A 12,185-nucleotide genomic window follows, 5' to 3' on the forward strand; every position below is an offset into this window, starting at 1 on the left:
GAAGAAAAAAAAAAAAAAAAAAAAAAAAAAACCAACCAAACAAACAAACAAAAATAAACAAAAACAAAAAAAACTCTCTCTAAAAAAAATGTTTCATCATGGAAAATTTCAAATGCATGCAGAGAACAGTACGCTGAAGCTTGATCAGACTCGGGTCCACTTTTGGTTTTCTACTAGGACACAGACACCGTTCTGAACGTCCACGTCTGTGGGCTGCTCTGGTTTGCGTTGTAGCAGCTTTTGAGGGTCACTGTCTTCATCCGTTAATTTGTGAAGAGTTGAAAAATTGTGATCTAAAATCCCTTCTTCATTTACTGGCTAGAGTACACCCATAGAGAAAAGCTTCTCATTATCTGCTTAGCTACCCTGAGGTATACATGCTAAGGACAAACGGGGCGAGCTTTGCCCTGTAAGCCCTCCTAGTATCCTCCATTGACAGCCAGTGAATAGTTTCTTTCTTTTTAATTTTTTTTGAGAGTTTTTTTTTTTTTTTTTTTTTTTTTTTTGCTATAGGGCACGTACACTCACCAGAAAGACAGAGAGACAGAAAGCGAGAAACCACCCTTCGGGGGGATGACCACGCCGCAATCCCTTCTCCTTTCTCCTCTCAGGATCTTGGGCACACATGGACATGCGCCTGGTGTGAGTTTAAGCCACCGGGTCCAGGACTCGAACTGTGGTCGACTACATGGGAGTCCAGTGACATAGCCATTACACCAACAGCTGGTCCCAGCCAATGAATATTTTCAAGATGATTATAAACTCATGATTTCATGCGTCTCAATCAATGACAATTCTCGCACTAACCTGTGTTCAGTCTCATCTCTTGATTTCTGAGCTCCTCCACGCCTCCCTGACGATTCCAACAGTCTCGGTCAGTAGCTTCACTGCTACTAACATGTCTGAGCTCATTTTTATACCTCCTGACCTAGACACAGAACCTGCTGCTATTCCGAGATGCTCTGATTCCCTTTAGCAGGAAATAGTATTTAGCAACCATAACCTGGTCCTAGGGGTGCTCACTGTCACCAGGTTATCACTGTTTCTAAGTGGTGTCAGGAGATAGGACTAGAAAAAAATACCTTTTTTGTGTGAGGGGGGGTAGAGCTTAAAAAAAAAGTCCTTTTTAAGAAAAAAAATATGGGGGCTTTTGGCGGGCTTCCTGGGGGCAATCATGGCTATGGCTAGCGATTTCTACCTGCGCTACCACATAGGGCGCAGGGCGAGTTTGGACACGAGTTTCTGGAGTTCGAGTTTCGGCCGGATGGAAAGCTGAGATATGCCATCAACAGCAATTACAAGAATGACGTCATGATCAGAAAAGAGGCTTATGTACACAAGAGTGTAATGGAAGAACTGAAGAGGATTATCGATGACAGTGAAGTTACCAAAGATGATGCTTTGTGGCCTCCCCCTGACAGGGCTGGCCGACAGGAGCTTGAAATTGTCATTGGAGATGAACACATTTCCTTACCACATCAACACTTGGTTCTCCTATCGATGTAAATCAGTCAAAGGATCCTGAAGGCCTCCGAGTATTTTACTATTTGGTATAAGACCTGAAATGTCTAGTTTTCAGTCTCATTGGCTTACATTTCAATATTAAACCAATTTAAAGTGTATGTTTTTGAAACTTTGTATATTTAATTAAGGACTGAGTAAGGGAGGGTTGATTTGTCATTTACAGTATTGGAATTTGTATGAATGTGAAGCAAACAAAAACCATTTTTGTATGTAAACTGAAAATAAGAAAATACATAAACAGGCTTACTAGTTATTCTCATTTGGATCTAAGTGGGGTGGGAAGTCCCCAGAAACATGAAATTTTGTAAATAAAAATCCCCTTTTGTTGGAATTTTGCCTCAATAAAATACATCAAAGCCTGAAAAACAAAACAAAACAAAACAAAAAAAAAATATGAAACTCATCCAGACTCTTCTAACTCACATTCAGGAGTAAAGTTTATTTGGTTTTTGTTTTTTGGGTTTTTTTTTGGAGAGGTTTTTGCTATAGGGCGCGTGTGCTTGCCAGAGAGAGAGACAGAGAGGCAGAAAGCGAGCAATCACCCACCAGGGGGGATGGTCACGCTGCAATCCCTTCTCCTCCATTCTCCTCTTGGGATCTTGGGCATGCACGCACAGATCTTGGGCACACACGCACACATGCCTGGCATGAGTTTAAGCCACCGGGTCCGGGACTCAAACTACGGTTGACTACATGGGAGTTCAGCGACATGGCCATTACGCTAACTGCTGGTCCCAGGAGTATGGGTTTTTATCTAACCACATTGATTATGTTTCTCTGTTTTCTAATATTAGAAGTCCTAGTTCTCCCTAACACTGACATAATTGTTCATTTGTTTTCTTTCACACATACATAATATAAACATCTATGCCTTCGTATGTGATTATGTATGTACGTAAAGTAAGAACACCAGAAGGAAGTATGCCCAAATGTTCCAAGTGGTACAAAAAGGGATAATGAGGGGGTTTAATTGGCTTCATTAAATCTATTTCTGCATATTTGAAATTTATATAATAAACACATGTTATTGATAATCAGAAAGGGAACAAACGATAATGATAATCTTATTTAAAAATTCCAGTTGGTGGGCCAACCAGCGGTGTTTAAGGTGGCTGGATCCCACCTGGCTGACTGTGTGGTTTGAAAGGCACACCTGCCTGTGTGCCCAGAATCCTGGGAGAAGAGAAGAGAGGGATTGCCATGCGGCCATCTCCCGGGGAGGGCATTTCTTACTCCTTTCCCCCCGCCCGTCTGTATTTGTCTGTCATACAGAGAGCATGCTCATCCTATAGCAAACTAAAAAAAAAAAAAAACGTGCCGTTCTTGTCTTCTTTTTTTTTTTTTTTTTTTTTTTTTTTTTTTTTTTTTGGAGAACTTTTTGCTATAGGGTGCGTGTGCTCGCCAGAAAGACAGAGAGAGACAGAGAGATAGAAAGTGAGAAATCACCCCCCAGGGGGGATGGCCACGCTGCAATCCCTTCTCCTCCATTCTCCTCTCGGGATTTTGGGCACGCACGCACACGCACCTGGCTTGAGTTAAAGCCACCAGGTCCGGGATGAGAACTGCGGTCGACTACATGGGAGTCCAGCAACATAGCCATTAAGCTAACTGCTGGTCCCCATTTTCTTTTTTTTTGCTGTAGGATGCGCATGTGCTCACTAGAGAGACAGGGAGACAGAAAGTGAGAAATCAATGCCAAGAGGGATGGCCACACTGCAATCCCCTCTCCTCCACTCTCTTGGGATTTTGGGCACGCACGTATGCCTGGCATGAATTAAGCCGCTGGGTCTGGAACTTGAACCATAGTGGGCTACGTGGGAGTCCAGTGACATAACTGTTATGCCATCTGCTGGTCCTGCTTCACCCATTTTCAAGCCCTTAAAACTACTCTCCTATGGGACCAGCAGACAGTATAATCATTACGTTGCTGGACTCTGATGTAGTGCACCGCAGTTCGAGTTCCAGACCTGGCGGCTTAGTACTTGTGTATGCCTCAAATCCTGAGAGTAGAGTGAAGGAGGGGGACTGTGTTGTGGCCATGCCCCCTGGGTGTGTGTGTGTGTGTGTGTGTGTGTGTATGAGTTCTTGCTTTCTGTCTTTCTGTCTCTCTAGTGAGCACACATGCCCTGTAGCAAAAATCTCAAAAAAACAAAAACAAAAACAACCCCCCACAAACTATTCCTCTAGTGAATACATGTAGCTCTCTGAGGTACAGAATGTGACCTTAGACTCTGCAGTCCTAAATGCTCCCCTAATAAATAGCGACGCCGCTCACCTCGCTCACAGACACTGTTTCTTCCACTATGATCTCCATTTCTGTCCCAGGCTGAATGTTACTTCCCGTAGCGAAAAACAGGAACAGCTAAAGTCAAGACAGAGGTGTCTAAATTTTAAAATTCCGTAACTGTGTTATTTACAGCAGTAATGCCAAAGGTCCATGAAACTTTAACTATAGACACTCAAATTATGTAAAAACAACGCTATGCTGTGTAATCTAATGTGACAGCTTAAACGGTAACTTTGCCAACTGCTAAGGTAAAAGGCTTTATCATCAACGTTTTCTACCTGGTCAACATTTCTACACCTACTATTTCTTCTCCATCACCTTCATTTCTGAACCAGGTATTCCCCAAAGGAATTTGTAATCACCGCACACAGCGAACACTGTTTTTAACCTGAATCACTTAGTTAGGGTGGTCTGTCCAGGGATTCCACATACGTAATTCCCAAGACCCGGGAGGAGAAAGGGTCGATATGGCCTCTTACTAATTCAGCTCCCCATAGCCTTGCTTTTCCCAGCCCAGCCTCACTTGCCAGGTCTCCTCCTACCAGCCTGCCATACACTGCTACCTGCTAGAGCTCAGGGGAAAGCAAACGAAAGGGAAGCAGTTGGGAAATTCATGCAGTAGAACCAGGACCTGAGGACCTGCTATGGGTCCAGGCTGCCTCAGTTCAGGGTCTTGAGGAGAAGGATATCACGACTTTTGCACAGCAGTAAAAGTTTATCAACTAGGTAGGGCTTCTAGTAAAGGTCAACCTGGTGGTATTTTATACAGAAAAGTACTGATAAAGACAAGGGGAAAGGTAGGCCGCTGTGAGATAACTACTTGATTGCAGAGAGCAGTTAAGTCCAAGATCAATACATTGTGCTTTATTACATCTCAAGTGCCAGCGACTGTTAGCCTAATTTTTCTACCACTAAAAAAGAAAAGAAAACAGAACAGTGTTGGCTAGAACTGTAGGATCCACTGACTGTAGGATGCACCCTGACCTCACAGAAGCTAGAATGTGGGGGGAAAGGTGCATCTCAGTATTTATGAAATATACTGGGTGCAGCTGGTGACATTCAACCTTAAAGAGCCTTGTTAACCACAAAATTTTCAGGTAAACAGAACCTTATGAATATGCTTCGGCATAATGTTTTTATGGAAACATAGACCTATACAATAATTGTCCTAAAATAAAATGTATCACTCAAGGAAGAATAATTTAGAGAAAAACAGCATTACTAGAATAGTTACACTACTAGTTATAATAAACTGAAGACATTAGTTATGGAAGGGTTGATTTTTGTCCTAACAGGTGGCCTTATTTTACCTCAGAGGAAGTCGGTGCTTTTCCAAGACACAATCCCAATAAACTTCCCCTCTTCAGTTCTGCTTCCTTCAAAGTGTAACTGTCTGGCACTATAAAAAATGTTGATAACATGAAGGTTAGTACTCCTACATCTCTGAGCAAAACAATATCCTGAAATCAGTCTTCCTTTGAAAACCCAGAGTATCAAGAAAGAAAAACGAGTTGTAGCTCGTGCAAAAGGATTACCTGCGGTATGGTTATGCTTGATTTTTCAATCTCAACAACCCTAGAAGATACTATTCTTGCTATCTGTGCCACAATGCTGAGAGGTAGCTATGAATATTCTAGATTCTTACTTAACAAAAAGGACACTTTAAAGAGCGGCTGTTTCTATGCCTTACAAGTCCGGTATGCCAGACTGATCTATGAATAATGGACTAGTTTTTTTAAAGTCTTCAGCTAGAGTTGTGACTGCCATCAGTAGGCTCATCCATGACTAAATTAAGTCTAATAAGAAGAGGTGTTGGGGGCTGGCAGGTGGAGTGGTAGTTAAAGGTGCTGCATTCCCACAGGACCAACTGCGGTTCGAGTCCTGGACCTGTTGACTTGCCTTTCACTTTCCCTTTCTCTCTCGTGTGCTCTCTGTCTCTGTCTGGTCAAATTAAAAAAAAAAAAAAAAAAAAAAAGGAATTAAAAAAAAAAAAAAAACTGAAAAAAAAAAAGTTAAAAAAAAAAAGGACAGGTGTTAAAAGAGATGAAAAAGGCGCCAGCAGGTGGTGTAAGCACTGGACTCCCACATGGCTGACCACAGTATGAATCCTGGACTGGGTGACTTGCTTTTTAACCTTCTTTCTTTCTGTCTCTCTCTATTGAGTATGTGTGCCCCTTAGCAAGTTTTAAAAATAGTAATAAATTTTTTGAGATGTTTTTGCTACAGGGCACGTGTGCTCGCCAGAAAGACAGAGAGACAGAGAGACAGAGAGAGAGAGAGAAAGCAAGAAATCCCCAGGGAGATAGCCACACCACAATCCCTTCTCCTCCATTCTCCTTTCAGGATCTGGGGCATGCACGCACATGCACCCAGTATGAGTTTAAGCCACTGGGTCCAGGCTCGAACTGCGGTTGACTACGTGGGAGTCCAGCAATGTGGTCATTATGCCATCTGCTGGTACCAATAATAAATAAAATAAAAATTTTTTTTAAGAGGTGAGAAATAGACTCTACTGCACAATTGGTATCACAATAAAATTAGCAAAACGAGGTCAACTGATGGCATGGTGGTGAAGGCAGCCGGCTCCCACGTGGTACAGTTTGAGTCCTAGACTCAGTGGCTTGAAAGAAAATAAAAGCTACGTGTGTGTGCACATGCATTCTCAAGACCCTGGGAGGAGGATGGGGCAGGGGTTACAGTGTGGCCACCCTCCCTGGGTGTGCTTTCTCACTCCCTTCTTCCCTGGCAAGTGCACATGCCCTACAGCAAGTTAAAAAAAAAATTAGCAAAATAAGAACACTTTGAAAACGAAGCTAGAAAAACAGAACTAGATAAAAAACATGACTAAAATGAAGACCAGACAATCAGAAAGATAGGAGTTTCATTTAAACAAAAAAAGGGTTTCTGTTTCTTATTCTGTTCTTATTTCTTGTAATTTATAAGATACCTGAATGAAAATATATCCTATAAATCAGTTTCTAAAAGGTAATTTAAGAATAGTAGCATTGGAAGCCATTACCTGAAGAAAAGTATTAGGAAAGATAGATGGTAAGAGTGTATGTCTACTTCGGAAAGCCACCCGAGAGATTTACCTAGTTGGGGGCCGGCAGGTGGCATGGTGGTTAAGGATACTGGATTCTCACATGGCTGACTGCGGTTCGAGTCTCAGACTTGGTGGCTTGCTTTCTCATTTTTTTTCTGTCTTTCTCTGGTCAAATTAAAAAAAAGAAAAAAAAAAAGATTTACCTGGATGAAGAAGCCTTCCATTTCTACTGATAGGTCTCAGACAGCTGTTCTCAGCTGTAAAGAAGAAGCAGCTGGTTAGTTAGTGCACCAAACTAGCAAACCAGAGAGATGCTCTATTAAGTCAGTCGGTAGGAAGCTACAATGAGCTTAAGAAAACAGAAGAAAAACCCCTCCATAACCCGAGAAAACAAAACAAAAAAACAAAAGCAACTCAAGAAATAAATACAGGCACTCCTGATTTGCATCGGAGTGCAGGACTGTAGAAACACAAGCCGGAGCTGTGCAAAGCAGTCTTAGTGATCAACAGGAAGAATGACAGTTGCTTCATGACATTTAGGATTTTTGTCAAAACATTTAATATTCCGGGAACCAGCAGTTAGCGTAATGGCTATGTCGCTGGACTCCCACGTAGTCGACCGCGGTTCGTGTCCCGGACCCGGTGGCTTAAAGAACTCACGCTGGGCGCATGTGCGTGCGTGCCCAAGATCCCGAGAGGAGAATGGAGGAGAAGGGACTGCGGCGTGACCATCCCCCCTGGGGGGTGATTTCTCGCTTTCTGTCTCTATGTCTCTGTCTGTCTGTCTGGCGAGCGCACGCGCCCTACAGTGAAAATCTCTCAAAAAAGCTAACAAACATTTAATATTCTGTGGGTATTACATGTATTGAGAAGAGAAAAAAACAGTAAAATTAATATTTCCAGTGTAACTTAAAACACTAGAAACTTGGGACCAGCAGTTGGTGTAATGGCTGAACTCCCATGTAGCCGACTGTGGTTCAAGTCCCGCTGGGTGCATGTGCGTGCGTGCCCAAGATCCCAAGAGGAGAATGGAGGAGAAGAGATTGTGGCATGGCCATCCCCTCTGGGGGGTGATTTCTTGCTTTCTGTCTCTGTCTTTCAGGCGAGTGCACGTGCCCTATAGCAAAAACCTCTCCAAAAAGAAAAACACACACTGAGAGCAGTTTAAACAAAGCCTGTTTCCCGCTGCACAGCTCAGGACAGAGCACGGGTGTCTCTGCTACCCTCTGGCAAGAGGTCACACTCCTTTCTAAGTCTGGATCAGCCGTATTTATATTTCGTGCTTTCGATGAAACCACCTTGAGAGCTCCATCAGTGTGAGGCTTTGACAGCCCCACCTCTGCGGGACACTGCCGTCCTCTTTGTCATGCTGTGTTCCCCACACAGGCCAGGAGTCTACCTGCATCACGGTCCCAGCTGCATGTCCAGAATCTCCCGAGTGACAGCAGCATCGAAATTCCCACAGGAGCTGCCTTCCCTACAGTCCACGTGCTTTTGCTTCTTTGTGCATTTTCTTCTCTGTTCAACTTCCTCTTTTAAATACTCACTTTTATAAATAGCGCCTGGGGTTTACTGCCAGGAGAAAAGGAGGCAGCACAACCACCGCTTCGCAGTCTGCGTGGGGCTGGGTAGCAGACGTGCAGGGCCTGGCTGCTGGGGCCTGACACTGACCACGCTGTCAGTCTGTCAGAGCGTGGCGACTGGGGGACAGGCAGGCTGGCAGCCTGGCGTGCAGTTACTGTTACTCACTGTGGTCGTGGAGATCTGAGCCACGTGGTTGAGGCACTGCTGTCATAACTAAACCGTGGTCACTGACACTCACATGTACCAGAACTGTGCAAAGCTGACTGCCTACATTTTAAACGTTGGGTAATTTTCTGCTTATTAAATGGGTTAAGGCCAGAGTGCACTATTCTGGGGGGTGTGTGTGTGCGCGCAGATTCTTGATTTATTTATTTATTTATTGGAGAGGTTTTTGCTGTAGGGCGCGTGCTCTCGCCAGAAAGACAGAGACAGAGAGACAGAAAGCGAGAAATCACCCCTCAGGGGGGATGGCCACGCCACAATCCCTTCTCCTCCATTCTCCTCTCGGATCTTAGGCATGCACACGCGCCCGGTGTGAGTTTAAGTCACCGGGTCCAGGACTTGAACCACGGTCGGCCACATGGGAGTTCAGTGACTTAGCTGTTACGCTAACTGCTGGTCCAGATTCTTGCTTTATGAGAAAGAGCGTACCATATTTTCAGTACAAACAGAATTCTTACAAAGTAATACGTGAAATGGGGGGTTCTGGTCAGCCAAGAAAGACCTGGGCCTGAGCACTATCACTGTAGGGGGGCATAGCAGAATCCCTTCCTCTCATCCTCCAGGCCAATGTCTTCATCACATAATGTGAAGCCAGCGTAGAATCTGAACACAAATGTCTTGTCAACTGAAACAGTTTATGACAGGTTTCCCAATTTTAAAAGTGCATTTTAAATACTGCCTCCTTAAAATTGTTTCACTTTTATTCAACACACACTTGCTCTGTATCTCCTATGGGCCAGGCGCTGTCCTAGGAGCTGACAATACAGTAGCAAGCAAAACAGCCGTGGACTCTGCCTTCACAGCATGTGAGCGACGGGAGCGTGGGTGTTAATGACAATAAACAAGGCGTTTCAGCAATCCGTGTGAGGAAGGAGCAGGACACTGTCATGACAGTGACACCGAGGTAGTGCGGGCAGGGATGAAGGAGTTAACATTTCAGCAGCCACCAGACGGACAGTGAAGGGAAGAGAGCTCAGAGATAGGTCACTAAGAAGTCTCTGGGGTGGAAGAGAACTTGTGTCCTGAGACTCGGAAGTCACTGCCATGATCGAGTGGGAAAGCGCATCGCACTGCCGTTATGGTTACGGTTACAGTTATGGTTACGCAGGGGTTGGAGCATACAGGCTCTTGTCGGCTGGGCTAAGGAATTAGCTTAAATGCAAGGGGCGAGTGCTGCTGGGCTCCGAGCAGGGTGGCCTGTCTAGCCCACATGCAGAGAAGCGCACCTGCTACGTGAGGGGCGGTGAGCCGAGCACGGGACCAGCGGGTGGAAGGCCGTTACACAGGGAGACAAGCCATTCCTTTTGCTAACCATATACTTTAATGACCTCATTGAGGTACCGTGTACTTATCCTGGAATACCTCCAGTTTCAGTGTGCGGTTCAGTCTGATACGTATATAAACACTCGGCAACACCAGCAAACTGGGACATAATTTGCACCACCCCCAACATTCCTCATGCCATTTTAAAGTCAGTCCCTCGCCCCTTCTAATCTGACCTGCCTTCTGTAACTACAGCTCAGATCTTTTGGTCTGAAGTTTCCTATCTATGGGATCACGCGGTATGTACTCGTTTGTGTCTGCATTCATTTACTCGGCATAAGGATGCGATCCATCCATGCCTCAGTGGTGGGACAGGGACACAGTTGTTCAGAGGAACAGCATCCTATTGTGTGGATACAGCTTATTCATCCACTCACCTGCTCGTGGACTTTAGACTGTCTGCAGTTTGGGCGGTTATGATTATTTATGTGTTTGTAAGGAACAGTGTTTTTAACTTCTCTTTGGTGAGTATTTGGATGTAGAATTGGTAAATGAGAGCTCAGATCTGTAAAAGGCCCAGCTGTGGTTCTGCAGGCAGTAGCATGCTGCTCTGCAGTGCTGGGAACCACGTGGCTGCCTGAAGGTTCTAATCCTGAGACAGCCTGAGACATGCAGGGAGTGCGTGCCCAAGATCTGACTTGCTGGAAGGCTGGGCAAAGGGGACCACGGTGTGATGAGGCCCTGTCGAGCGTGGCTATCTCTTTCTTTCTCAGAAAAGAAAGAAATAAAAACTTAAAACACACACACACACACACACACACACACATACACACAAAACAAAACACTTAAGAAACAGGTCCACTTTCCCAAAGTGACTACCATTTTATACCCCCAGAGGCTCAGGTACTCCCAGTCACTCCACAGCTTTCCTAACACCGGTTTTGCAGTATGCTGAACTGTATTATTCTGACTGCATAATGGTGTGTCTTTACGGCCTGATATTAATGCCAGTGACACACAGCAACGCGTTCTAGTTTTCAGTGTGCACTGCATTATTTTATTGAATGTATCCTTAAGTATTTTATAATATTGTGCACTTATGTATGTTTTTCTTAGCTTTGATGCCCATTTTTTGGTTACCAGTAAATAGTAATACAATGGATTTCTGAACTGATTCTGAATTCTTGCTAAACGTGCACAGTGAGATAGCAGTCCACACTCAGAAGAAGGACTACAATCCCAAAGACAATTACAATACTGGAAAGGACACGGGGTGACTGCAACCCGACAACTGCTGGCGGGAATGGAGGTTTCCTATAAAGTTAAGTGTAAATTTGCACATGACCCAGAAATTCTAATTCTGCATCTCTACCTACCCAAGAGAGCTAAAAGCATATGTTAACTCAAAGACTTACACGTGGGGCTGGAGGATGGGTAAGGGGCTGAACTCCCAAGTGGCTGACCGTGTTCTGAGTCCTGGGCCTGGTGGTTTGTTTTCTCACTCTCTCTGTCTGTCTCTCTCTGGTCAAACTGAAGAATAATAATAAATAAATAAAAATGAAAAATGAAAAAATAAACTCTCCTCAAATTCTTAAAAAAAAAAAAAAAGACATGTGCAAGTGTTCACAGCAACATTATTCCTAGAAGTTCAAAAGTGGAAATAATCCTTGGGACCAGCAGTTAGTGTAATGGCTATGTTGCTGAACTCCCATGCAGTTGACCGCAGTTCGGGTCCTGGACTCGGTGGCTTAAAACTCATGCTGGGCGCATGTGTGTGCGTGCCCAAGATCCCGAGAGGAGAATGGAGGAGAGGGATTGCGGCATGGCCAATCCACCAGGGGGTGATTTCTCACTTTCTGTCTCTCTGTCTCTGTCTGTCTGGCGAGCGCATGCGCCCTAAGCAACAACAACAACAACAAAAAGGAAACAATCAATTGTCCACTCTCTGGGGAATGGTTAAAAAATGTAATACATACAAACAATGGAATACTAGGCAGCAGTAAAAGGACAAATGCTAGATGCACGCCAAATCACGGCTACACCACAAAAACAGCATGCTAAGTGAAAGAAGCGGCACCAAAGACTACAGGTTATATGGTCCCCCCCCTTTTTTTTTGGAGAGGTTTTCGCTATAGGGCGCGTGCACTTGCCAGACAGACAGAGAGAGACAGAGAGACAGAAAGCGAGAAATCACCCCCCAGGGGGGATGGTCATGCCGCAATCCCTTCTCCTCCATTCTCCTCTCGGGATCTTGGGCACGCA

General features: G+C 44.5%; 1 protein-coding gene and 1 pseudogene across 6 annotated transcripts in view; one reads left to right on the forward strand and one right to left on the reverse strand.

Moving 5' to 3' along the window:
• Window positions 1-12,185, reverse strand: part of USP40 (ubiquitin specific peptidase 40) — a 102,240-nt gene that overhangs the window by 29,773 nt on the left and 60,282 nt on the right. For all 6 annotated transcript variants that reach the window (XR_001369898.2, XM_014585253.1, XM_014585252.1 and 3 more), the window contains 3 exons: window positions 7,058-7,111; window positions 5,122-5,210; window positions 3,800-3,886 (listed from right to left, as the gene is read on the reverse strand). Coding sequence is in view for 5 of the 6 variants with exons in the window: in XM_014585253.1 (XP_014440739.1) it covers window positions 3,800-3,886; window positions 5,122-5,210; window positions 7,058-7,111 (230 nt within the window). In the remaining variant the exon portion in view is untranslated. The remainder of the gene's footprint in view (window positions 1-3,799; window positions 3,887-5,121; window positions 5,211-7,057; window positions 7,112-12,185) is intronic.
• LOC102474278 (protein mago nashi homolog 2 pseudogene) lies at window positions 767-1,616 on the forward strand (annotated as a pseudogene).

The sequence above is a fragment of the Tupaia chinensis genome, unplaced genomic scaffold (assembly GCF_000334495.1).
Source record: "Tupaia chinensis unplaced genomic scaffold, TupChi_1.0 Scaffold149383_1, whole genome shotgun sequence".
In the NCBI taxonomy this organism is placed as follows: domain Eukaryota; kingdom Metazoa; phylum Chordata; class Mammalia; order Scandentia; family Tupaiidae; genus Tupaia; species Tupaia belangeri.